Source organism: Trichomonas vaginalis, chromosome V (genome assembly GCF_026262505.1).
Source record: "Trichomonas vaginalis G3 chromosome V, whole genome shotgun sequence".
Classification (NCBI taxonomy): Eukaryota; Parabasalia; order Trichomonadida; family Trichomonadidae; genus Trichomonas; species Trichomonas vaginalis.
In genome coordinates, this window is record NC_067207.1 from 10,813,063 (window position 1) to 10,840,196 (window position 27,134).

General features: G+C 36.2%; 11 protein-coding genes and 1 pseudogene across 12 annotated transcripts, besides 10 other annotated features; 5 read left to right on the forward strand and 7 right to left on the reverse strand.

Moving 5' to 3' along the window:
* Positions 1–15,402: part of a mobile genetic element that runs on past the window's edge.
* Positions 409–1,136, reverse strand: TVAGG3_0314420 (KilA, N-terminal/APSES-type HTH, DNA-binding family; the record flags this gene model as incomplete). The annotated part of the gene is made up of 1 exon (XM_051229979.1): positions 409–1,136. A coding segment is annotated over one exon (728 nt), but the record flags the coding sequence as incomplete, so codon positions are not given.
* Positions 1,231–1,845, reverse strand: TVAGG3_0314430 (organellar and viral DNA polymerase type B; the record flags this gene model as incomplete). Its single annotated transcript, XM_051229980.1, has 1 exon — positions 1,231–1,845. One exon carries the CDS (start codon positions 1,843–1,845, stop codon positions 1,231–1,233), a length of 615 nt encoding a protein of 204 aa, XP_051099710.1.
* On the reverse strand, positions 2,789–3,730 carry TVAGG3_0314440 (organellar and viral DNA polymerase type B; the record flags this gene model as incomplete). The annotated part of the gene is made up of 1 exon (XM_051229981.1): positions 2,789–3,730. The coding sequence occupies one exon, from the start codon at positions 3,728–3,730 to the stop codon at positions 2,789–2,791; it is 942 nt and encodes a 313-aa protein (XP_051099711.1).
* Positions 4,450–4,477: a terminal%2Cinverted (terminal inverted repeat of Mariner transposon ID:TVAGG3_0314450).
* Positions 4,450–5,750: a mobile genetic element.
* On the reverse strand, positions 4,530–5,654 carry TVAGG3_0314460 (annotated as a pseudogene). The gene has a single exon. A coding segment is annotated over exon 1 (1,125 nt).
* Positions 5,723–5,750: a terminal%2Cinverted (terminal inverted repeat of Mariner transposon ID:TVAGG3_0314450).
* On the reverse strand, positions 10,609–11,133 carry TVAGG3_0314470 (phage tail repeat-like family; the record flags this gene model as incomplete). The annotated part of the gene is made up of 1 exon (XM_051229982.1): positions 10,609–11,133. One exon carries the CDS (start codon positions 11,131–11,133, stop codon positions 10,609–10,611), a length of 525 nt encoding a protein of 174 aa, XP_051099712.1.
* On the forward strand, positions 12,557–12,880 carry TVAGG3_0314480 (uncharacterized protein; the record flags this gene model as incomplete). Its single annotated transcript, XM_051229983.1, has 1 exon — positions 12,557–12,880. The coding sequence occupies one exon, from the start codon at positions 12,557–12,559 to the stop codon at positions 12,878–12,880; it is 324 nt and encodes a 107-aa protein (XP_051099713.1).
* Positions 12,885–13,127, reverse strand: TVAGG3_0314490 (serine threonine-protein phosphatase family; the record flags this gene model as incomplete). The annotated part of the gene is made up of 1 exon (XM_051229984.1): positions 12,885–13,127. The coding sequence occupies one exon, from the start codon at positions 13,125–13,127 to the stop codon at positions 12,885–12,887; it is 243 nt and encodes an 80-aa protein (XP_051099714.1).
* TVAGG3_0314500 (uncharacterized protein) lies at positions 13,146–13,508 on the reverse strand (the record flags this gene model as incomplete). Its single annotated transcript, XM_051229985.1, has 1 exon — positions 13,146–13,508. One exon carries the CDS (start codon positions 13,506–13,508, stop codon positions 13,146–13,148), a length of 363 nt encoding a protein of 120 aa, XP_051099715.1.
* Positions 15,320–15,321: a terminal%2Cinverted (terminal inverted repeat of Maverick-3 transposon ID:TVAGG3_0314350).
* Positions 15,322–20,304: a mobile genetic element.
* Positions 15,421–15,474: a mobile genetic element.
* Positions 15,421–15,474: a terminal%2Cinverted (terminal inverted repeat of LTR286 transposon ID:TVAGG3_0314520).
* Positions 17,580–17,833: a mobile genetic element.
* TVAGG3_0314540 (uncharacterized protein) lies at positions 18,287–18,862 on the forward strand (the record flags this gene model as incomplete). Its single annotated transcript, XM_001304169.1, has 1 exon — positions 18,287–18,862. The coding sequence occupies one exon, from the start codon at positions 18,287–18,289 to the stop codon at positions 18,860–18,862; it is 576 nt and encodes a 191-aa protein (XP_001304170.1).
* On the forward strand, positions 19,088–19,615 carry TVAGG3_0314550 (protein of unknown function, DUF4107 family; the record flags this gene model as incomplete). Its single annotated transcript, XM_001304168.1, has 1 exon — positions 19,088–19,615. One exon carries the CDS (start codon positions 19,088–19,090, stop codon positions 19,613–19,615), a length of 528 nt encoding a protein of 175 aa, XP_001304169.1.
* Positions 19,616–20,304: a terminal%2Cinverted (terminal inverted repeat of Maverick-1A transposon ID:TVAGG3_0314510).
* Positions 20,305–20,909: 605 nt separating this feature from the next.
* TVAGG3_0314560 (sperm-tail PG-rich repeat-containing protein) lies at positions 20,910–22,734 on the forward strand (the record flags this gene model as incomplete). The annotated part of the gene is made up of 1 exon (XM_001304166.2): positions 20,910–22,734. A coding segment is annotated over one exon (1,825 nt), but the record flags the coding sequence as incomplete, so codon positions are not given.
* A 1,226-nt stretch (positions 22,735–23,960) lies between these two features.
* On the forward strand, positions 23,961–26,657 carry TVAGG3_0314570 (sperm-tail PG-rich repeat-containing protein; the record flags this gene model as incomplete). Its single annotated transcript, XM_001304165.1, has 1 exon — positions 23,961–26,657. The coding sequence occupies one exon, from the start codon at positions 23,961–23,963 to the stop codon at positions 26,655–26,657; it is 2,697 nt and encodes an 898-aa protein (XP_001304166.1).
* Positions 26,658–27,134: the final 477 nt, after the last annotated feature.

Consider the following 27,134-nt stretch of genomic DNA (forward strand, 5'->3'; position numbering starts at 1 on the left):
GTCGGATGGAAAATTTTTTCCTGAAGTTCGACCAAAAAGTTCTCAATTTTCGAAAATTTGAATGGTTTACGGACGAACAACAGAAAAAATTTTGCCTGTCGGAAGGAAAATTTTTTCCAGTTGTCGGGAAATTTTTTTCCTGTCGGATGGAAGGACTCGGAATGCCAGAAGGAAGGACTCGGAATGTCGGAAGGAAGGACTCGGAATGTCGGATGGAAGGACTCGGAATGCCAGAAGGATTTGACGAGGCAATTTACCTAATTGAGCTACCTGAGCCATCTGAAGTCAAGCTTGAAAAATAAATGGTTCATCTACCCTACTTGTTTGAAGTTGTCAAAATACTCTGTTATTTTTTCTTTCAGTAGCGGTAAGTCTTCTTTGAAGGTAAGAATTGTACAACCTTTCATATCATAGTGTGTTTGAGGTAACGTATCTTGAACTATTTGTTTCACATCTTCATTTGGGGTCATTGAAATCGGTAAGTTTTCGCGATAGAACCAATTTCTGTCAGATTTGTAAATCTTAGCAAGGTCGTAAAAGCTTTTGTTGTTTCTTCTGACTAAATGCAACATAACCATATCTCTGTCTTCTTCATTTTCCATCTCTTCAGTATAAATCATATACTTATAGTTCTTTTCCTTTCCTTTTGGTACCGAACGTGGTATTCTTTTCTGTATGCTTTTGTCTTTTGCTTCAATGACTTCATCTTTTGCTTGAAGTTTCTTTTCCATCTCTTCACGTTCTTGTCTATGAATTTCGTCAAGAAGTCTGTAAACATGCCATGCATAACGAGGAGAAGCCCACATTGCAACTGCATTTACTAAAAGTCTATGTACATAATATCCTCTTAAATTTATTGGCAAATTTTTACGATTTTCATGTGTTTTATGCATGGCCGAAAAAAGTCGGTCTAGAGAAATTTCACTCAAAAGTTCTTGTGTGCTTTGGTTTTTGAACCAGTCGTCTGCGTGTTTAGTGTCTGGAGCAAAACATGCTGTCAAAATACTTTGCATTTGGTACATATCGTCTTTGACCGAACGAATGAGACGTAACTGTTTGTTAAACTGAACCCACTCATATTCTTCATTTATAGCTTCATGGACTATAACTGTTGTTGTGTTCTCTGATGTTGACATATCTGTCTTTATATTCCGGATAAAAAAATAAATAAAAATAAAACTAACTTTATTTTTTCTATCTTTCACAAAAGACCAAAAATAAACGTTATTTTTACATGTATTTTTCAGCAACTTCGTCAAATAATTTTATAGCTTTATCTATCTCATCTACTTCAAACGTTTCTTTACCTTTTATGGGAGCACCATACATTTTCTCAAACTTTTCAAGTAGTTCTGTTTCAGCAGCTCTCATATCGTTAACGAACACAACCTTGACTCTATTGACTGTACTGTCATATCTTTGAGTTATATTATATGTTCTTCCTATCTTATATCTCTTTGTATTGAAGTCCTTCGGTTTCTGAACGATGTAAAGTAAGCCTTCACTGCAACGTTCTGAGTCGAATAAACCATATGTTATGAAGTTATATCCAACAACTGGGTCTAACCATAACAAAACTATTGGTATAAGACTTTTGTCAATGAGATATGCTGTAGTTCCATAGAATCTTACCGATATCATAAGCTCAGGATTTCTTGTCAAAATTTTCTGAGTAGAAGCAATTTTAACCCAGTCGTGGGATGTTTTCTTTCCAGATGGAGATATAATGTCTGACAAAGAATATTTGTTGTATTTCTTTGAGTATCTTACGTTTAAATCACCTATTCTAACCAATTTAGTGTTATTGTCTATCTTTTTAACTGTTTCAAACTCAGTGTTTGTCATATATGTTCTTACATACAAGATAAAAAAAATATTTTATAAAAAACTAACTTTATTTTTTCTGTCTTAAGGAAATTCACTGTTTTCATAGAGTTTTGGCGACTACGTTTTCTTACGTACTCGCTGTTCTTCATGATTTTCATAGAGTTTTGGCGACCCCGAAGGAAGTCGGTCTCGCTGTTCTTCACTGATTTTCATGAGTTTTGGCGACTACGTTTTCTTACGTACTCGCTGTTCTTCACTGATTTTCATGAGTTTTGGCGACTACGTTTTCTTACGTACTCGCTGTTCTTCATGATTTTCATAGAGTTTTGGCGACCCCGAAGGAAGTCGGTCTCGCTGTTCTTCACTGATTTTCATGAGTTTTATGCAAGACCGAAAAAAAACGGTCTAGAGAATTTTCACGATTTTCATAGAGTTTTGGCGACTACGTTTTCTTACCTACTCGCAATTTTTACGATTTTCATACGGAATCTCTTCTCTCGGTTTTCCTCGGGAAGCAATCTTATGCCATTTTACTCAGATTTTTGTTGCTGAATTCAATAAAAATATATTTTAGGGTAGAAGGTTAGATCTAACCTCTTTTCTAACCTCTTTTCTACCCTCTTGAATTTGTCAAGACTTCTTCGTAAATGTTTTGTCAAGACTTCTTCGTAAATGTTTTGTCAAGACTTCTTCATCGTAATGAGCGTAAATCAGACAAAAATATATTTTAGGGTAGAAGGTTAGATCTAACCTCTTTTCTAACCTCTTTTCTACCCCAGTTATTTTATAAGCGTTTCACATGGTAAACGTTATTTTTTAAATTTTGTGAAAACTCAACGGTTTGACACATGCCCTAAAAATTATTTTACTCAGAATTTTGGTCATTTTTCAGCAAAAATATATTTTAGGGTAGAAGGTTAGATCTAACCTCTTTTCTAACCTGTTTTCTACCCCAGTTATTTTATAAGCGTTTTACATGGTAAACGTTATGAATTCGTGAGACTCTAAACAGTTTTGTAGCTTCTATTTCTTCGCTGAGGATATCGAATGTTTTAACGATACCGAAAGTTTCTTTATACTTCTTCTTGACGTCAGATAATAGGAAATCGTCAGCAGTTGGATAGTTTTTGTTCAGAAATTCTAACATGTCCATTTTATCTTCTGCTGGTTTTTCTGCTTCTTTCTTTAAGTCTGCATAGTCGTTTCTCATACGTTCTATCTCTTTGACTGAGTAGTTATATTTCCTAATTGCTGCCTTACATTTAGAACATTGCGGGTTCATTTTTGCGTTATATTCTGAAACCTTACCTGCTAAAACAACTAAAGCGTCAATGGTTTTCTTTAACTCAAAAGCAGTTGGTTTTATCTGTTCATTCCATACCTTACCTCTTCTATCTTTATCTCTTATCTGCCATACACATTCTGCAACTAACGAAACAAAGTTGTCGTAGGTCTTAAACTCCCCAGATTTATATATGTCAGAGATGTTCTTATATAACATGTCGCAATCTTTGTCCATAACTTTATGGTTGCAATGAAATCCTAGAAACTCATAGTTTACCTTTCGTATGAACTTCTTTATTTCTACTGAGTCAGTTGGTTTCACTTCTATTTCATCGAATTCAGGAATAGTGAGCTTTTGTTGTTGGATTTCAGGCAATTTGGGTAAATGGTCGATGAGGTCCTGCATTTCATAAAGATACTGTTCATTTGTTTCATCTTTCGCACTACAGTCTAAATTACTTGTTAAAAGTTCTTGCTTTATCTTCTGGATTTTTGTTTCAAAAGTATATGAAGAAGGAATGAAGCTTTTCATCTCTACTAACATAGATGTTGGATTCATGACTAACGAGTTTGGTGCTGTTGTTGTTTGAAGTGTTGTTGTGCCGATTGTTGAAATCATATCTTTTATACAAAATAAAAAAAAATAAAAAAAATAAAACTAACTTTATTTTTTATTTCGGGAAAATTCATGAAAATTCAAGAGGGTAGAAAAGAGGTTAGAAAAGAGGTTAGATCTAACCTTCTACCCTAAATTATATTTTTTGGGTCCTTTACACTCATTACGAAGAAGTCTTGACAAAACATTTACGATGAAATCATGAAAATTCAAGAGGGTAGAAAAGAGGTTAGAAAAGAGGTTAGATCTCACCTCTTCACCTAAAAGTATTTTTCAATACTTTTTCAGCACTTTTCCGTAGTTATATATGAAAGACAATTCGAGATAAAAGTCATAGTACAATGGAATAATATGTTGCACACCATTTGTTGTGAACCAAACTTGAAAGTCAGAGAAACTGTTACTAGGTGGTTCGTAGAATTTAGAAGCAAAGTCATAAAAGTCCTTACCAATACATAGAAAACTATTGTTGCTTGAACTGAAACTTGCATGACACATAACATTTTGAGGGTCAAACACGTTTCTATAAACTGTCAAATCTGCTGGTGGAAGTATAAATTTAAATGGACCATCTGGTGGTAATGGTTCGTTCTGGTTTAGTAACCGAAGAAATTGTGCCCAAGAACGTTTGTCCACTTCCCAAAATAAAAACTCTGTACCTCTTGGAGGGTTAATTTCAATCTTTTGAAATGAAACGGCGGAGTTCATCTTGTCATATTCTATAGGGTGTCCAAAGGTGTGTTTAGCACAAACCTGAATACTGCGAATAGAAATAAACAAGTTACATATATATAAAGTTTATTTAAATATAATCACCATTGGATTCAATCACGCGTTCGCAGCGATCGATCCAGGCTTGAAAGACACGCTTTAAATCATCATGAGAAAATTGCTCAAATTGCTCTCTTACAAAATTTTCAAGATCATCTGGACTCGCGAATTCGCATCCTTCAGCTCTCTTTTTTAGCGTGCCGAATAAATAAAAGTCAGAGGGTGCAATATCAGGTGAATAAATTGGGTTTGGAACAACTTTGACATTGTTTTCCACCAAGTAATTCATTACCTTATGACTTTTGTGAACTCTTGAATTATCAAAATGAATTGCAAACTTTTGTTTTTGTTGTTTGGATTTCTCAAACTCATCAGAATTGATAATTTGAGTAAGAACATTGTCAATTAGATACTGAGCATTCATCGTATTAAGTTTTTGAAGAATATCAATTGCGATGATGCCATTCACGCCCAAAAAACCGACAACATCATCATTGGTGTGTCAATTTTTTTCTTCGGGAATGTTTGCGGATTTTCATCCTTCGGGATCCACATGATTTTGGCTTCTGTTGCATATTGAAACCAAGACTCGTCCCCTGTTACTAAAAAGCGAAACTTCTTGGATTGATACGCACCCAATATAGAGAGGAGCTCTTTCGAAGATTGGACTCTAGATTTTTTTTGAACTGAATTAAGGTTGTGCGGAACCCAACGTGTATACGCTAGTTTGTAGTTCAAATAATTGTGCAGATAATAACTGACTGTTGTACGTGGTATCTTTGTCATCTCCTCTATCCTTCTGAGTGATGCTCTTGGGTCTTCATCTAGCGCTTGAAGAATTGCTTTGATTTTTCTTTGATCCGGCGATTTTTTGTCATTTTTATGATGGGCGCCTTTTTGTTCATGAAGTGATACATCCTAACATGATACGTTACAGTGGAATAGCTAGAGCATCCATACCGAAGCATTTTACAATGTCTCGTAGATTTTTTTACAGTCTTTGCATTTTTTTGCAAGAGCGAGGATGTTTTCTTTATGATTCATTAAAAAAATGAAAAAAAATCCCGCCAAAATTTCCCGCGAAACCGCCTCTTGTCTCAAAATTCATTTTATATCTCGGCATGGCGCCAAAATACAACATACTCATCATATACATATATTCATATTTTTTATTATATATTTATAATCAGCATATATCTCCTTTAATAGTCTCATATAGAGCGCTGTGCTAAACGCACCTTTGGACACCCTATAGTTTCAGATAGTATGTTCCATTTAGTAAAGAGTCGTATTTTTCTTGAAATTCCCAATAATATTTGTTCATTTGAGTTTGAAAGTCATTTAGAGTTTTCTCAAGACTTTCGTCTGAACGAACTGTAAAGATTCTCATTTCGTCAAATTTGTCTATTAACATCAGAACCTTTATACTGCCCATGAAATATACTGCGAACATAAATGCGTTAGTTCTATTTGAAAACAAAATCTTCTAAATCCTATTGCCTTTGCATCTGAAGGACTTTGAAGCCAACGAATTGGATAGTCAAACCTGTATGCTTGGGATGAATTTTTCTTCATCTGAAATAGTCCTACCAGCATTTGTAAAGATATAGTCTAACGGTTTTGTATCTGCTACTTTTGTTCTTTGTTTTTCAACCTGAAGCATTTAATATATGTAAAAATATATTGTTTTAAAATGGTATGCCATTTCATATTTCTCATCTAAACAAACAAGTTTCCTTCAACTTGAGGTTCACTAACAAACTCAGCGTACATTTCAAATAAAAATTTTTTATTTCATGCAATGTTTTATTTCTGTGCCGTCTTCAAGTATGCCCCAGTACTTACGCTTGGAGGGACATGAACTCAGAAAATACCTTATCTAGCTTAAAACAGCCCATCTTTTCACCGACCATTCCATTTCAATGAGTTGTTGTATCCTTCTTCGTTCGTCCATGAGTGCGTCAATGTTCTCATAGTAACCTTCACTTTGGATTTGACTTCGGAAGAGAATTTGTTGTAGTTTCAAGGACTGCCTTTGCGAACTGAGGGTAAGACCAATGTTCGACAATAGGTTTTAATGTGGTTACTAAGCCACTTTGACCTTGAGTGAATTCGTACTTCAAAACAAAAGGAGAAAACCTTTCAACAAAGTTGTCGACCTTCTCATAATGTTTACTCTTCATCTCTTGAGGTTTTTTAATGGAATATCCCATGTCGAATTCATAAGCAATTTAGTGTCATTGCAAGTTTGGGGTTTGAAGCTTTCCTAATATCATACAGTTGTTGTATGACTTTTCCAACTGTATAGTTTCCTTCCGGAAACTCACCATCTTCGTTTGGAATTCCAGTCGGAATATATTGGACAAACCTCATGTATGCAGCGTTAAGGTCGACATAGTATATCTTTTCGTTTGAGTCGAACTTGTCGCAACCAATTGGTCCAGTTTGTGGAAATTCAAGTGAGTCTCTTATCTTCTGAGAAACTTCTCCTGTTATCTCATAAACATCGTCGAAGCAACCTGTTTTCATATAAAACCTTCTGAACCTAACTCAGAAGCTCTCCAATACAATTTGACGTCAATTGGATGTCTCAATGGAAGTTTGTTTATAGCATCTTGAAGTTCTTGCAACCTCATTGGAAGTTCTTCTGGTTCAGGTTGGTATCCGAACAATCCAACTCCTTGTGGAATTGTGTACTTCTTTTGTACTAGAACTTTGTCTGGAACAACTTTTGGTCTTGCTAACAATGAAAAAGTTTGTTTCGTCTTTTGGTACAAAAGTTTCTGTCAGCTTGTCATCTGGAATTGGTTCCAACAAACCTTTCTCGAAAAGAATGTTTACAGCTCTGACAATGTTGCACTTGCCTTTTCCGAACAATGGGTTTGTAAGACTTTCGTTCAACATGAAGTGGTTGTGGACAATTGCAATCTTCAACCATGGTAAATTGAACTCACAACATAGTCGTCATGTGAAGAACCTTTAGCTGTAGGTATTTTGACTCGGATATTGACATTTGCCAACGGTGCAATTTTGCCAATTGACCTCTGAGAATGTACCTTGTCTTCACACATGACTCAAGATACTTCATCTTCTCATCTGTAACAAGACCAGAGTTCCTGAGACATGTAAGAATGCAAGGTTCATTGACAATTGTTTCAATTGAATTGTAAATTCCATACCTTGTCAAGTCAATGTCAGACTTATTTATGAACGGGAAGTATCCAGCATGTTTGTCTGACTGCTTGAGGGTTAGGTTGGTACCATTCGAACTTGACACTTGCAATTCCTTCAATTGCATTCAAAATGGCTGAGTCGGAGTCAACCATTTGTTCTCTCTTTGTAGTCTTGAAAGCGTCAAGAAGTTTTGCAGCTGTTTGTTCATTGCCATTTGCATAGTAAATGTGACCATCACAAATCTGTTTATGGTCAATCTGAGATTGTATCCTTTCTTATTTCCGCTTGTATGGCAGCAAGTACACCCATGAAGCCTTCTTTGTTCTTTCCTTCGTCAAAGTTTACTGTAAAGGTTCGACCAGATGTAATTGACTTCTAACTTCACGGTACTTCTCATATGCATATCTTGTTCTTTCCATGGGAGCATGACCATCCCTGCACTACCTTTTTTCCTTCTCAAGGATGCAATTGTTCGTCATGTTTCCAGTAGAATCTGGCAAAGCCGTCGTTCCTTCAACTTGAGGTTCACTAACATCGAAAGGCATGTCCATAAGACGTTTTCTTCTAACCTCTCTAGTCTGTTTGGATAATTTGCACGTGCTGTTTCCAAATCCATTTCGTAGCGAAGACCAGCCAGTTTGTCATAGACTTTTATGGGTCTTCCCTTCCTATATTTAAAATTCTTCGAAACTCTCCAACCATATCTTTGCAACTCTGCTTTTATTCTAGCAGATTTTCTATCCATTCTATATGGGGGCATTTTTTATAAAAATAAAAAAATATTTTTTTCTTTACTTTACATAACCACCTGCTGCCATAAGTCTTTGACGCCAACCCATACCAGCTAATGAAGGTTGACTTGGTTTAGTTTGAAACTAAACTTTGGTTTTGGTTTATCTTCAGTTTTTGGTTTCTCTTCTTCTATCGGTTTTTCGTCACTTTTCGGTTCCTCTGACTTTACCTCACCTGCAGGAACAGTTGTGTCGTCAACATCTTCATAAATATTCATATGCCATTTGTTTTTGTTTCCTTTCAACTTTTTGTGTTTGTTGTAAAGTTTAGAATATTTTGACTCTAAGTCAATGAGATGTTCTATAATGAACTGTTGGTCAGTGAAGTAAACTTTTCCATCTGTTGTCTCGAAAGCTCCTTCAGACTCAATATTTTATTTGTGAGAGTCTGTTTCTTTTTTGAGATACTAGCCGTTCCATTTCTATGAAAAGTGACTTTATAGTTAGGGTTTGTATTTCCAGACCTGGCACTTTCTATTATTGAATTTTTCTCTTCATCTGTAAGTTCTTTGACAGGTTTTGACAATGGTTCTGAACTTTTTGTTTGTGGTGTCAAATCTACCGTTTCAACTTCTTCGGTCATTTCATCTCAGTAAAAAATTTTAGTTTGGTTTGTTTTCAACTGGTTGTTTAGGTTTTTTAAGTCGGTCTAAAACTTCCTGAGGTATAGGAAGAACTTGACAAACACGTTGTGTAACTGCTGGAAGTCGACAAATCCATCTTGAACCCATTTTGTCTCAATGCTGTATTGTTCATTTCATCTCAGTAAAAAACTTTATTCCCCAAGTTTGAGGTGGTTGCGGTTGGGTTATTGTTTACCCATTGTTGTGCATGGTTATATCCTCTGTTAAAGAATCTTTCACCTTGGTCCATATAGTGTCCTGCTTGGTTATAGTAGTCATTTGCTTTGTTATAATAGTTTCCTGCTTGTCTTCCTACATTGTCCATCCATCCTTGAACTTTTCCTCTTGTTTCAGGATTTGGAATAAGATTTGTTGCATCTCGTGCTACATCCCAACCTTTCTGTTACAGTTTGTATAATAGGTTGTGCTTTCTCTTTAAGTATACCTAATGTACTCAAAATCTTCCTTCCAACTCCAAATACACCTCTGGCTATTGTTCCCACTGCGGGCAAAAATCTGGATGCAATCCTGCTAATGCGCCAAATAAACCCATTTCTTATAGGATAAAAAATGACGAATCCAAACAAGGACCCCTATGTTTCTAAAGCGACAAAGAAAGCACTCATGATAAAAATCTTTAGTTCAACACCAAATGCTTGGTTTATGGATATCTTGGAAACATTCCGAGGTATAGAGAAGATGGACCACCATACTGGTTAATATTTGTCAGTCAAAACACAAGATACTGTGAAGCCATACCATTACAGTCCAAGCTATTTTAGATATCTTAGCAGCTTTGACAATATTCGTTGACAAATACCATCCAACAAAACTGACATCTGACTGTGAAAGTTCTTTCAAATCAGATGATGTAAAAAACTATCTGCGTTCAAAAAATGTAAACCAATATTTCATTGTCGACCAAAACCATTCTGCTCTTGGTGTCATTGACGGTTGTATAAAAATGTTAAGAGACTTAAACCAACCACAAGGTGGTGAAGCAAATGAAATGTCATATGACGACAATATAAGACACTTCTCCATGGCAAAGATGAGACAAGTTTTAAATATTACAATAGCCGTAAACAAAAAGGTTTGGGAAACCACTCCCCCGAAGAAATGAAAAACAACCCTGACTTAGAGAAAGACTATATATTTAATAATTTAGTCAAAAGAGACAAACAAGAAAGAATGCCGGGCTTCAAACTTAAGAAAGGTGACAAAGTAAAAATAGAAATACCTAAACGTGACCCATATGAAAATACTATTGACTATGACAACAATGGGAACCCGACAGGTACTCATTCGTGTTCGTAAAAATAGAAGAAAGTATACAAGAGAATATTATGAAGTTTTAGGCAAACATGGCAAAATGTTACAGACTGCAAGCAGAAGATAAAACTACTATTGTCAGACCTCGTTTCAAACTTGTCAAAGTTCAAGGTGGTATACTTTCAAAGACAGTTCCTAACAAATATAAGACAACTCCTGACGAATATGCTAAAGAAGTTGAAAATGACGACTAAGCATTTCTATACCATGCGTAAACTGTCATGTAAGGTGGCATGTAGTCTTTACTTTGTCCCGTTGTTTGCGTATATCCTGAAACGCGATGTGTATGGTTTCCTCCTCCCTCAGTGTTACTCCAGTAACAATCTATAGCAAACTTAACGTTGTCTTTAACATCATATCCTTTACCTTTTATCATTGCTGACCAATCCCAATATCTATGCTTATGCCAACCTGCTTGAGATGTACTTAAATCTATGTAGTGACTATGTGCAGGTAAATTTTCACCTGAAATCGTTTTACTTCCACCTGTTTCCTTTGAAGAGTTTGCACAATACAAAAACCTGTCGACTATTTGAGTCCAAGTTCCAAAACCCAGAACTGTTTCTGGATTTGTTGAGTTCATTGACGTATAAATAGAGCCTATAGGATATAATGTTTGAAGTATTTCTGTCTTTAATGTTTGAAGCTCTGTTTTGTCTGCTTTCTTGTCATATAAATCTTGAGCAGTGAATTTAATATTATGTTCATCCTTCATGACATAAACATCTTTACATCTAATGTTTCTCATCGTCGTTATGTCGTCATCCGATGTTAAACCTTGTGGAAAGTTAGGAGGTTTCAATATATTGCATCCCCACCAGTTTCTTCAACCGTTCCTTCAATACTTTCTATAGCAACAGTTGTAAAACTTGTATGTGTATGGTTCTTATTTGCTTTCTTCTCTAACTCATCGTTAACATAAGTTTTATCTGCTTTTAAGGTCTAAACATCCTGAAACCCATCCTGTATCGGCTTTAGTTTTTAAAATCTTTGATGTCCGTTCATGGTACCAGTCAACCCTTTCTATATTTCTTTATCTTTTTCATCCACATATTCCTTATCTGCTTTCTTCTCTAACGCACTAGCCACACAATCCTTATCCGCTTTCTTTTCAAGGCTAACGTTTAAGTCTGTTATTTCGATATAGAATGTGTATGAGTCTTTTTAGAATATTCGTTTTCAGCTCTTGTCACTTCACTTGACATTTTATTGTCAACATATGTTTTGTCTGCTAGTTCAGGATGAGTATGTTCTTTTGTTGCATAAGCATTTTAGCTCTTTCTTCTTTTGCTATTGCATCGTCTACATATTCTTTGTCAGCTTTGTTGTCAACATCTGCTTTCAAAAGAAGTTCATTTATAGGTTTCTCGTTTTAAAGTTCCTTTTGTTGGATTTATACAGACAGTATTGTTCTTCTTGTCTTGAAATAGAAACTCATCTGTCATTGGGTTTAATGTCAGTTTTAAGTTTCCTTCTTTCAATGACTCAGATATCTTAGAATAGTTTGAAAAGTTTGTTGTGTTCTTATTTAGAGCTTGCATAATGAGTTGTCGGTTGTGTTGTATTTCTCTCATAGACGCTGTTTCATTTGACATTTTTATTCTAGATAAAATATGCTTCCAATAGAAAAAGAAAATTCAAGAGTTGCTACAACTAAACCATTAGATGAACTTTTTACTAATGTCGGTCAAAAGTTTGAGACAGAGACCGTAAAGCATGAAGGCTATCGTTTTGACTACCCATTAAGATGGCTAAGAGACCCATCTGTCACAAAAGCTATTGGCTTTCGTAGAATGAAGTTTGTGTCTGTAGAAGATAAAAGTTTTCCATTTATTGTAAGGTTTCATATAGATTATATATCTGAAGGGAAACGAAAAATGTGGGAAGAAATTGAGCTAATACAAGTTGACCTTTCATCTTCTCTACAGACTGCGTTAAAAAATATAGAAGATAAAATAAATTCATGTTATGCAAAATATGCTGATGAATATGCAAATACCGAGAGCACACTTTATGTGAGAATTGTATATGACAAACAAAATTCACAAGTGTCATTTCAAATCTACGAAAACAATCCAAATAAAGACGAACAAATATATACAGAATTCACTGCAATGTCATGGTATTATTTGCAAAGAATGTTAAATCAGAAAGTCGAACTTCCTTTAGCAAATATTTACAGTCGATATGCAAGAGATGAACCATATTTATTTAAAGATGTTTTCGACCCAGCTGCTATTATTGTTCATGCTTCATTTTCTGGCGCCCAAAACTCTTTCTTATGCTTGGCAAATGACTTTTACGAAAAACCTACAAAGTTATACGAACCACCAAGTGGAAGTATTTCAGACTTTCAAGTATGGTTTACTACAGATGGAAGAAAAAGAATAATTCCATTATACCATGCGTTTTACTTAGAACTTAGTTTCATATACAACTACTATCGAACGGTAAAAATATAATTTTTTAATACGGTTGAGGTGTTGGATTTGGTTGCCAACTAGACTGTGGTGCAGGTTCAGGTTGTTGTATAACAGGAGCTTGTTCTTCTGGTTCAGGGTCTTTAGGTATAATACCAACGAACTGACCTACTCTTTTACCAATATTTTTGACACCGTTCCAAATTCCTTTTCCGACAGATTTTATTCCATTCCATATACCTCTTCCAACTCTTCTGAAGAAGTTTCCAATACTACTGAAGAAACCCATTTTACTATATGTAAAAATCTAATGTCCGCCTAGTCTCTTACGTTTCCTGTTGAGTTCCATAGCATTCTTTAACTGGAGCTCATACATTCTGTTTCTCCTCTGGTAGAAAACATATTCTGGGTCAACTCCTGTGTTCGCGTCATCTGCATAAAGTTGTTTATATCCCACTTCAGGGTTTGTATAAAACTCTTTCCATCTCATATTTGCATACCATGGTGGCAAACCTAACGCAGCGTCATTTGACATGGCAGTTTGCATTTGTACATCTGTTGGCACTTGACCATAGTTTGCCATTGCAGTTTGTATTCTAACTTCATTTGGAATATTCTCTGGGTTTGGTTGTCCAGGTTGCTGTGCATTCGCTAAGTTCTGTGCGTCCATTTAATATTAGATAAAAATATCTCTTACGAGTACATATGCTGAACATTTGCAGGCATTGGTTCATCTTCATATTCTCTGTACTTTTTGCCACGTCAAATAAATAAATGACACAATGGAAAAAACCTAAAACAAGTAGTCCGATTTCAAACCACATTTACTTACTAATAAAATTTCTTTGTTATGACACTTTCTCCAGTTTATAGGACCTCTCTCATATTCTATCTTGTCATATATAAACTCATAGTCATGTATGTCCTCTAACCATCTCATAACGGTTTCCAAACCACTTTTATCGGATGTAAAGTAAAAGCATGGATGGTTATGTAAAACGTCTAAAGTTTCTAAAGAGTCTCTCAAAGTCCAGTCTACTTGGTATTGAAAATCCCATGTGTTATAGAACGGCGGGTCCACTATAAAGAAAACATTTTCCTTGTCTTTATATTTTTCATACAAATCTGTCCAATGACATCTCACAAACTCTATACCCTCAATATATTTTTCTATGTCCTCTTTGAAAACATTTGTATAGTTAAGATATAAAACTTTTGACATAAGTGTTTCAATGTCATGAACTCTTATAGCACCACTATATAATAGTCTAGCAGATATACTATTCCAGTCTATATATTCTGCTTTTTTCAAAACCTCTCTCACAATATTTTTCTTATCTAATGGTATACGTTCCATCTTACCTATCTGAATCTTTTCTTTTAACTCTTTCAATATATTGTTAGTGTCTGGAATATGTTTGAGACGGTCCATATAGTTGTCGAAGTCATTGCATATAATCTTTGAGTCTGGGAATATTATATGGCACAAATGGGATATATAGAAACTTCCACCGAACAAATCTACAAATGTTAGACCATTCGGTAGTTTCTTAAGTTCTCTCAATATAATATCTTTACATCTACTCTTATTTCCAAAGAACGGTAACGGTGGTTTTGTAAAATTCATTTATATATAATAATAAAAATGTTTTTTCCTGAAAAGTGACAGAAAAGTGACAAAACATTTACGAAGAAATCATGAAAATTCAAGAGGGTAGAAAAGAGGTTAGAAAAGAGGTTAGATCTAACCTTCTACCCTAAATTATATTTTTGGGTCCTTTACACTCATTACGAAGAAGAAGTCTTGACAAAACATTTACGATGAAATCATGAAAATTCAAGAGGTGAGAAAACAGGTGAGAAAACAGGTGAGATCTCACCTCTTCACCTAAAATATATTTTTGTCTGATTTTACGAAGAAGTCTTGACAAAACATTTACGATGAAATCATGAAAATTCAAGAGGTGAGAAAACAGGTGAGAAAACAGGTGAGATCTCACCTCTTCACCTAAAATATATTTTTGTCTGATTTTACGAAGAAGTCTTGACAAAACATTTACGAAGAAGTCTTGACAAAACATGTACGATGAAATCTTGACAAAACATTTACGAAGAAGTCTTGACAAAACATTTACGATGAAATCTTGACAAAACATTTACGAAGAAGTCTTGACAAAACATTTACGAAGAAGTCTTGACAAAACATTTACGAAGAAGTCTTGACAAAACATTTACGAAGAAGTCTTGACAAAACATTTACGAAGAAGTCTTGACAAAACATTTACGAAGAAGTCTTGACAAAACATTTACGAAGAAGTCTTGACAAAACATTTACGAAGAAGTCTTGACAAAACATTTACGAAGAAGTCTTGACAAAACATTTACGATGAAGTCTTGACAAAACATGAAAACATATATAATTTGTGAAAAGTGAAACATTATATAATGTTTTCGACCCAGAAGACTAACAATTTTCCGAATAAAAACTTCATTTATTACTAAACATCATCAGGGCTAGAAGGCACGAAGTGCCTGGAAGCCCCACTACCTTTTTTTTTTTTTTTAAGGAATAAACACTTACATTTATTACATTTGGATTTTTTTTTTAAATTCAGTATTATTTTTAGAAATAAGATAATATAGTTCTAAATAAAACAAAGAATGTTAAGAAGGAAGAAGGAATTAGCGGATGCAGCCGAAGCACGCTCACAAATTACTCTCAATATCCACTCAAATCATACAAAGTTTTGTCGAATAGTTTGATATAAAGACAAAAAATTTACAATTTTTAATTAAATCCGAACAATCTTACATATGCAGCCGAAGCACACTCACAAATTACTCTCAATATCCACTCAAATCATACAAAGTTTTGTCGAATAGTTTGATATAAAGACAAAAAATTTACAATTTTTAATTAAATCCGAACAATCTTACATATGCAGCTGAAGCACACTCACAAATTACTCTCAATATCCACTCAAATCATACAAAGTTTTGTCGAATAGTTTGATATAAAGACAAAAAATTTACAATTTTTAATTAAATCCGAACAATCTTACATATGCAGCTGAAGCACACTCACAAATTACTCTCAATATCCACTCAAATCATACAAAGTTTTGTCGAATAGTTTGATATAAAGACAAAAAATTTACAATTTTTAATTAAATCCGAACAATCTTACATATGCAGCCGAAGCACACTCACAAATTACTCTCAATATCCACTCAAATCATACAAAGTTTTATATTTTCATTTTATTGTTTCTTAATAAAGAATTTACTTTAATATTCTTAATTGTTTTCTTTTTTATATTTAATTTTGATATCTATTTTAAAAAACTTATACAAATTCGAGTCAGCTAATAATTTAATTGAAAAAATAAAAAGAAAACATATAATTTTTAATCCGTCTAATTGAATAAGCAATATTATAAATATTATGTTAAACGGTTAATTTTTCTCAAAAAAATTATTTCGAATTTCCGAAATTTTTGACATTTTGGCTGAGAACTATGGTCTGCGAGGTACATAGATAGAATCAGTACCTCGCAGACTATAGTTCTCTATATGGAGCCGAAAATTTTTTGGTGAAATGCGACGACATTTCACCAAAAAATTTTCGGCGCCATAGGAAGAATTGGAGGGTGTGAGATACTATTACATGCTATAGTACTCACACCCTCCAACTCCCAATCAAAATCGCATAAAATTTGCTACTTATCTTCAGATTACCTCCCATTATAAAATATATCATTGCTATCTCATCGTACTATATTTTCACCCTATTGTATTTAAAAATATAAAAATTTTTGATAATATATTTTTATATCTTGAATTTTCAAACAATATATTCACAGATAATATAATGGGAAATCTATCTCAACCTAGCCTTAAAGTACCAAACTCCTGCTTGCATTCTCACTCACAAATATTAAACATCCATCTCCAAAAAACTAAATTCTTCACAATTTTTTTAAAATTGAGAACATAAAAAACGTATGCATTCAATAATTTAAGATACTAACAAATATTAAAAACTTCAAAATATCAGATAATAACGTTTTTCAATTAAAAAAATATCATTTTGCTTTTCAATTCGAACATAAATCTTAAATATTATCTCATACCGAAATGGCTCACCAAAAAGGTGACATTTTTGGCGCCAATAATTTGATTTTTCTGATTCTTTCTATTTAGATATATTTATTTAATATTCATATTCCTTTATATTGCCTCATATTATTTCCCATTTTTAATCATATTATACAAATCTTTAATAATTTTTAATGTTTTGAGCTTCAAAATCTTGTTCTAACTATTTTCATTCATATATCCTAGAAAAAATTAAAAAGTTTTTTAGAAATAAAAATGTTTGTATGTAAAGTATTGAAAATATTCTAGATGAGAAGACATTCTCCAGAAGAGATTGATATTGATTGGCTTTGTGAAGCCATCACAAAATCAATAATGGAGTTAAGTTAACTGATATTTGCGCGAAAGCTAAAATAAATCATGAAGGCAGAGTTATATATAATCATACTATCTTAAAGTATTCCTAGAAATTTCCAAAATTAACCGAAATATAACTGTACAGAATTACTATTTTCGAGATAAAATTCATATGGAAATACTAATTCATAACGCTTTATGTTATATAAAATTTAATTTATAAAAATTTCAAAATAAATCAAATTTAACACAATGAATATAACTGCAATCGAGGTTTTTGACGATTGATTCTTACGAGAAGTTTTCCAAACTTTGAGTTAATGTCAAGACATTAACTCAAAGTTTGGAAGTCTAATAAGGGGAATTGTAGGCTATGAGGTACTGATTATATATCAGTGCCTCATAGCCTGCAATTCCCATTAGAAATCGAAGAAACTTTGTCCGCATAACTTATGATGCGGACAAAGTTTCTCCCATTTCTACTTAGAATGAAAGGGCAAGAGATATATAGTGTACCTATATACCTCTTGCCCTTTCCTTCTTACCTAAAGACTTCCAATCTTATTTTTTTCCAATTTTTCCCCTAAATTTAAATCTTATATAATATAAATAAAATGCATAATATCAATCACAAAAATTCATGTTTATTTTTTTAATTAAAATTGCCGCGCAATTTAAGGTTTTCTGTCACTTTTTTGTTAGCCATTTCGGTACGAAACACATAAATCTTAAATATTTTTAATTAATATCTGATTTACAGCATTATTATCCATTTATAAATCTGACAAATAAATGACAAAACCATCAGAAATAGTATCACTTTTTGTCAAAAGTGAAGTCACGCTATTTTTCATGCACAACACAAGTTAGAAGTATTCCAGCAGGAAGAACAATATTATTGAAGAACTTTAATGTTTTGAGGTATAATGATGAAACAAAGAAGCAAGATAGTTTTCCTGTTGCTGTGTATGTGAACCTAGACACAGGAGATGACATGAAAGTTTTTAACACAAAGCTTCAAACGGTAGTGAGAGAACAACTTACTGCGGAAGGACATCCATTACCTTCAGAAGTTACCATAGCATATAATTTTGAAACAAACTCAATAGATTTTAAAGTCGTCTTTGCAAAGAAGTCAGGTTTTACATTTAATGAAGCAGATGTATATTCGAATGAAAACTTCAAAGCTATTGCATGGTTAGATAATGACGATTGCTTTAAGAAAATATTTAAATACAGTGACTCAACGATGTCAATAGATGACCTTCGTGGAATGTTACCATCGACGTTTACAGTAGAAGGTTCAGCAGGATTGCTTACAAGATTGTCAATTGGTGGCATTTGGTCTCGTGAAAACATTGTTATAAAATCCAGTATAAGTGAATTTGCTGAAGAATCTATATTATGTCTTTCAAACTATATGTATTCGCCGCCGAAGCATTATAGTATAACAAACTTTGTCAGTAAGTTTAACATAAGACTTGTCGAACCTTCTTCAATGAAAGATGTTGTGCTACCCAAAGACGGAAAGGATGGACTCATTATTGAGATGATTTTAATAGCATATTAAATGAGCTTGTTCTTGAAGGTCATTCATGATGAAATAACTGTTGTAGAAGATGTTAGCAATTGTTCAGACATTTTGAAGCGTATAGATGATATAAGAAAGAAGTTAGATAGACCGCAAAGCGGTGAGGGCGAAGCCCGTGAGAACGTTTATGTTTCATTGACTTTCTCCAGTAACGAGAACTTTTATGAGATAATATTGAAGAGAGATGATTTTAATATGGTGTAAATGGTAGCTTGGGCAGCTTTAGGCGCAATGGGAACAAAAGCATTAGCATTTGGAGCAACAGCACTTGGAGCTTATGACGCAGTAAATAAAATGAGTGGAGGAAGGGTTTCAAAGACATTAGATGCAAATAAAGGAAAGATTGGAGGCTGGGTTGCAAAGAAGTTAAGATTAAATAAAATAGGGCTCATAAATAAAGCATCCAATTTGGTTGCGACTGAGTCAGAAAATGCTTTAGGAAAGGACGATGAGTTTGCAAAACACGCAAAAGACTTTAATGACCAGATGAAAGGTGAAACAATGCATTTAAATAGAGTCGATGGAACTAAAGAAAATGTTTCTTCTCCACCAGTGGTTTATCCATACGGACCTTATGGAATGTATGGAAACCCTTATGAACGACCATTTGACCCATTGACTGGTGGAAGTAATTGGTATCATTATGAACGAAGAAGAAAGACAGTCAAGTTGGAGACAGACGTGAAGAAAGCAACTAAAAAGAAACCAAGGAAGAGAGTTATAAAGCAATGAATTCAACAGGGTGAAAAACCGGGTGAAAAAAGAGGTGAGATTTCACCACTTCACCTAAATTTATTTTTGTGCTATGTTTTCATACGTGTGGGAGTGGTGATATCATTAATTTTTAAGTTTATTTTTTATTTTATTTTTTATTTTATTTTTATATAAATGACGAAAACTATTGAGATAACAAACTACAACGGTCATGAGTTCAAGAATTTGTTCTTCGTTCCTCGTGAAAATACATTCTATCAGATACGAGGGAGAAAGGGTAAAGTTAGTTTGAGCGTTTATGAAGGAATGAAGAATGGAAAGTTTATACAAGCATACGATACAAATGGTAAACGTGTTTCATTAGCTTTGTCAAAACTTACTAACATTTATTTTGACAGTGACTTTGACTCTGACGATTGGAGCGACAGCAGCGATACTGAAGAATATGAACTATTGTGTGAAGCACAGCAATGGGAGGAGTTGCAATACTTTTGTAAGTGAGAACGTTTATTTTTTACAGTCGTGAAGTCGTTTGTGAAAACATTAGTGAGGTGAAGTGGTTGGCGGCTTTATAAATATTTAAGGTTAAGTTGGTGTTTGTGTTTGTGTTGTAAAATATACGTTAACGGTTTTGTAAAGTGTCAAATTCACATATAATGGGTAAGGAGGCGCGCAGTGCCTCAGTACACATTATATGTATACTAACTATGGCCATTGATGTTGTAATACAGTTCAAGTCGTCTGCCATCTCTTGAACAAGTTTTTTGAACTGCATTTCATCTGGTAGTGACAAAAGGGTCATACCACCCCCTGACTGACCTTTTGTCCATGAACGACAAGTAGCAGTGCGCATGATTGCGCGTGCTACTGTTGTCTTTGAAATTGAGTAAACATTCCGTATTTGTTGATAAGACTCGCCATTTACTCTTCGATAGAGTAAATCGAGTTGCATCTGGGTCAATAGCCCAAGATTTTTATAATTTACTAATTCTGCAAACTCGGGAATTCGTGTTCTTGGTTGCATTTTTTTTTAAACGGGAACTTCACAAATTTGGTTCATGGCCATAAAAACTCATTCAATTTTTCTGAGATTTTTTTCGTCACTCACTCAAAACGCAGAGGACCATTCTTCTCAAAATTGAATTATTTTCTCAAAGATTGAGTGAGTAAAATGGGCACGTTGTGTAAATTGATTCAAAATTTTTTATTGGTACACGACCTTTGAAATTGGTCTCGGGCTATTCAACCTACGGTAATATCAAATTTGACTATTTTTGAATAAATTTGAAATTCCGTTAGATTTCACCAGATTATGTCGAAAAATGGACTCCTTGTGAGAATAGTTGGTGATAGATCGACTAACCCAGGTCCAGCAGAGTTCAATACAAGGACAAAACCTGGTGATGACTCTCCACAATGGACAATTAAAAATAAATATCCAGAAAAAATCGAAGCAATTGATGTACCATATAGTGACATTGCATCTACAATTGGCGAAGGTCCAAAGATTTCGATGCACTCACGTCCACAAGAACGCGCCCTATCTGATTCACCAGGACCAAATTATATTCCTCCATCTTTAGGCTCAGATGCACCGAAAGTTTCAATGACATCTCGTCATGATAACACTAAATATAATGACAATCCAGGTCCAGGTGCATACGACATCAAAGATTCAAATAACGGTCCTGCATATACGTTAAAGGGAAGAACGGAAAGCCCAGATGCTAGTACAGCTTCACCAGGCCCTGCTGCATACAATCCTAACTACAATGCAACTATGAAGAACTCTCCTTCTCCAACTATGCACGGCCGTCCAACAGATCGTAACATCGAAGTAACTCCAGGTCCATCAGACTATGCTATTTCTCGTGATCTTGGCGGTCCACAAATTTCTATGCATATTAGACCTACTGAGAATCAAAAAGAAGGCGGCCCAGGTCCTGGCGCGTACAGTCCACAAGATCTTGATGGTCGTGGTCCAAGTTACACCATGAAAGGTCGTCATGATCTTCCACAAGATGTCAACACCGCACCTTATAGAGATCTTCCAACAACCATTGGCGAAGGTCCAAAGATTTCGATGCACTCACGTCCACAAGAACGCGCCCTATCTGATTCACCAGGACCAAATTATATTCCTCCATCTTTAGGCTCAGATGCACCGAAAGTTTCAATGACATCTCGTCATGATAACACTAAATATAATGACAATCCAGGTCCAGGTGCATACGACATCAAAGATTCAAATAACGGTCCTGCATATACGTTAAAGGGAAGAACGGAAAGCCCAGATGCTAGTACAGCTTCACCAGGCCCTGCTGCATACAATCCTAACTACAATGCAACTATGAAGAACTCTCCTTCTCCAACTATGCACGGCCGTCCAACAGATCGTAACATCGAAGTAACTCCAGGTCCATCAGACTATGCTATTTCTCGTGATCTTGGCGGTCCACAAATTTCTATGCATATTAGACCTACTGAGAATCAAAAAGAAGGCGGCCCAGGTCCTGGCGCGTACAGTCCACAAGATCTTGATGGTCGTGGTCCAAGTTACACCATGAAAGGTCGTCATGATCTTCCACAAGATGTCAACACCGCACCTTATAGAGATCTTCCAACAACCATTGGCGAAGGTCCAAAGATTTCGATGCACTCACGTCCACAAGAACGCGCCCTATCTGATTCACCAGGACCAAATTATATTCCTCCATCTTTAGGCTCAGATGCACCGAAAGTTTCAATGACATCTCGTCATGATAACACTAAATATAATGACAATCCAGGTCCAGGTGCATACGACATCAAAGATTCAAATAACGGTCCTGCATATACGTTAAAGGGAAGAACGGAAAGCCCAGATGCTAGTACAGCTTCACCAGGCCCTGCTGCATACAATCCTAACTACAATGCAACTATGAAGAATTCTCCTTCTCCAACTATGCACGGCCGTCCAACAGATCGTAACATCGAAGTAACTCCAGGTCCATCAGACTATGCTATTTCTCGTGATCTTGGCGGTCCACAAATTTCTATGCATATTAGACCTACTGAGAATCAAAAAGAAGGCGGCCCAGGTCCTGGCGCGTACAGTCCACAAGATCTTGATGGTCGTGGTCCAAGTTACACCATGAAAGGTCGTCATGATCTTCCACAAGATGTCAACACCGCACCTTATAGAGATCTTCCAACAACCATTGGCGAAGGTCCAAAGATTTCGATGCACTCACGTCCACAAGAACGCGCCCTATCTGATTCACCAGGACCAAATTATATTCCTCCATCTTTAGGCTCAGATGCACCGAAAGTTTCAATGACATCTCGTCATGATAACACTAAATATAATGACAATCCAGGTCCAGGTGCATACGACATCAAAGATTCAAATAACGGTCCTGCATATACGTTAAAGGGAAGAACGGAAAGCCCAGATGCTAGTACAGCTTCACCAGGCCCTGCTGCATACAATCCTAACTACAATGCAACTATGAAGAACTCTCCTTCTCCAACTATGCACGGCCGTCCAACAGATCGTAACATCGAAGTAACTCCAGGTCCATCAGACTATGCTATTTCTCGTGATCTTGGCGGTCCACAAATTTCTATGCATATTAGACCTACTGAGAATCAAAAAGAAGGCGGCCCAGGTCCTGGCGCGTACAGTCCACAAGATCTTGATGGTCGTGGTCCAAGTTACACCATGAAAGGTCGTCATGATCTTCCACAAGATGTCAACACCGCACCTTATAGAGATCTTCCAACAACCATTGGCGAAGGTCCAAAGATTTCGATGCACTCACGTCCACAAGAACGCGCCCTATCTGATTCACCAGGACCAAATTATATTCCTCCATCTTTAGGCTCAGATGCACCGAAAGTTTCAATGACATCTCGTCATGATAACACTAAATATAATGACAATCCAGGTCCAGGTGCATACGACATCAAAGATTCAAATAACGGTCCTGCATATACGTTAAAGGGAAGAACGGAAAGCCCAGATGCTAGTACAGCTTCACCAGGCCCTGCTGCATACAATCCTAACTACAATGCAACTATGAAGAATTCTCCTTCTCCAACTATGCACGGCCGTCCAACAGATCGTAACATCGAAGTAACTCCAGGTCCATCAGACTATGCTATTTCTCGTGATCTTGGCGGTCCACAAATTTCTATGCATATTAGACCTACTGAGAATCAAAAAGAAGGCGGCCCAGGTCCTGGCGCGTACAGTCCACAAGATCTTGATGGTCGTGGTCCAAGTTACACCATGAAAGGTCGTCATGATCTTCCACAAGATGTCAACACCGCACCTTATAGAGATCTTCCAACAACCATTGGCGAAGGTCCAAAGATTTCGATGCACTCACGTCCACAAGAACGCGCCCTATCTGATTCACCAGGACCAAATTATATTCCTCCATCTTTAGGCTCAGATGCACCGAAAGTTTCAATGACATCTCGTCATGATAACACTAAATATAATGACAATCCAGGTCCAGGTGCATACGACATCAAAGATTCAAATAACGGTCCTGCATATACGTTAAAGGGAAGAACGGAAAGCCCAGATGCTAGTACAGCTTCACCAGGCCCTGCTGCATACAATCCTAACTACAATGCAACTATGAAGAACTCTCCTTCTCCAACTATGCACGGCCGTCCAACAGATCGTAACATCGAAGTAACTCCAGGTCCATCAGACTATGCTATTTCTCGTGATCTTGGCGGTCCACAAATTTCTATGCATATTAGACCTACTGAGAATCAAAAAGAAGGCGGCCCAGGTCCTGGCGCGTACAGTCCACAAGATCTTGATGGTCGTGGTCCAAGTTACACCATGAAAGGTCGTCATGATCTTCCACAAGATGTCAACACCGCACCTTATAGAGATCTTCCAACAACCATTGGCGAAGGTCCAAAGATTTCGATGCACTCACGTCCACAAGAACGCGCCCTATCTGATTCACCAGGACCAAATTATATTCCTCCATCTTTAGGCTCAGATGCACCGAAAGTTTCAATGACATCTCGTCATGATAACACTAAATATAATGACAATCCAGGTCCAGGTGCATACGACATCAAAGATTCAAATAACGGTCCTGCATATACGTTAAAGGGAAGAACGGAAAGCCCAGATGCTAGTACAGCTTCACCAGGCCCTGCTGCATACAATCCTAACTACAATGCAACTATGAAGAACTCTCCTTCTCCAACTATGCACGGCCGTCCAACAGATCGTAACATCGAAGTAACTCCAGGTCCATCAGACTATGCTATTTCTCGTGATCTTGGCGGTCCACAAATTTCTATGCATATTAGACCTACTGAGAATCAAAAAGAAGGCGGCCCAGGTCCTGGCGCGTACAGTCCACAAGATCTTGATGGTCGTGGTCCAAGTTACACCATGAAAGGTCGTCATGATCTTCCACAAGATGTCAACACCGCACCTTATAGAGATCTTCCAACAACCATTGGCGAAGGTCCAAAGATTTCGATGCACTCACGTCCACAAGAACGCGCCCTATCTGATTCACCAGGACCAAATTATATTCCTCCATCTTTAGGCTCAGATGCACCGAAAGTTTCAATGACATCTCGTCATGATAACACTAAATATAATGACAATCCAGGTCCAGGTGCATACGACATCAAAGATTCAAATAACGGTCCTCGCTACACAATGAAAGGAAGACCGAGATCAGGCGGGGCAGAGACCGCATCTCCAGGCCCAGCTGCATATTCACCAGATTACAATGCTGTCCGCAAGAATTCGCAAGGCCCAACAATGCACATTCGACCTAAAGACCGAAGCATCGAAGCATCTCCAGGTCCTGCAGATTATGAAGTTTCAAGAAATCTTGGTGGCCGTTCTGCTTCCATCCATGTTCGTCCTAAATCCGGCGGCGCCAACACTGATTCACCTGGCCCAGGTGCATATAATCCAAAGGACAATCGTCGTGGTCCAAGCTACACAATGAAAGGAAGACATGAACAGCGCCAAGATGTTAACAACGCTCCATACAGAGATCTTGGAACAACAGTTGGTAGTGGACCGAAGATTTCAATGCACTCACGTCCACAGGAACGTCCATTATCCGATTCCCCAGGTCCATCATACATTCCACCAGCCATTGGTGCAGATGCTCCTAAAGTTTCAATGACATCACGTCGTGACTCAGTCAGAAGAAATGATAACCCAGGTCCAGGAGCCTATAATATCAAAGACAACAACCGTGGTCCAAGTTACACAATGAAAGGAAGACCGAGATCAGGCGGGGCAGAGACCGCATCTCCAGGCCCAGCTGCATATTCACCAGATTACAATGCTGTCCGCAAGAATTCGCAAGGCCCAACAATGCACATTCGACCTAAAGACCGAAGCATCGAAGCATCTCCAGGTCCTGCAGATTATGAAGTTTCAAGAAATCTCGGTGGCCCATCAGCTTCATTTCACAGCAGACCAAGATCTGGTGGAGCAAACACTGATTCACCTGGCCCAGGTGCATATAATCCAAAGGACAATCGTCGTGGTCCAAGCTACACAATGAAAGGAAGACATGAACAGCGCCAAGATGTTAACAACGCTCCATACAGAGATCTTGGAACAACAGTTGGTAGTGGACCGAAGATTTCAATGCACTCACGTCCACAGGAACGTCCATTATCCGATTCCCCAGGTCCATCATACATTCCACCAGCCATTGGTGCAGATGCTCCTAAAGTTTCAATGACATCACGTCGTGACTCAGTCAGAAGAAATGATAACCCAGGTCCAGGAGCGTATGATGTTAGAAGTCCGAAAGAAGGACCAAGTTACACAATGAAGAGCAGACCAAGGTCTGGAGGTGCTGAGAGAGCTTCTCCAGGTCCTGCTGCTTATTCTCCTGACTATTATGCTATCAAGAAATCTCCAAGAAACATTACAATTAAAAACAGATACCCAGAAAGAGCTCCAGATCAAGGTCCTGGATATTACAACATCGGAAATACTCTTGGAGGTCCAAGATTTACAATTGGAAACAGAGAAACTCTCGATATTGTATTGATATAATCATCTTATTTTTATATTATTATTCATTATTAGTTTGTTTCTATTAAATCACTATCCGGAAATTAAATTATTTTTAATGAGAGATTTAAACCCAATAAGAAAGAAGTATTTACTATGCAAAACCCTTCCTCCTATAATTATGATAGAAAAAATTATTTTTTACGGTCAATTGCATGGTTCCAGTAATAATAACAATTTATGTCATAAAAAAGTATTGATTTCACGCATATGCAAACATGATTAATCTTAAAAATATATTAAACGTGTCAGAAATTTGAATTAAAGTCAGATGTTGGCGGTTTTGTACCATTAAGTGAAATTTCCACTTTTTGAGTTCCTCTCATCAAATCAATAATTTTCATACAAACAGGATTAATCTTATTGTAATATTGATTAGTTATAGAAATATATTAAATTTTCAAATTTGACAGATAAAAATGATGTGAAAAAATTTTTGACTCAAAAAGATAAACTTTA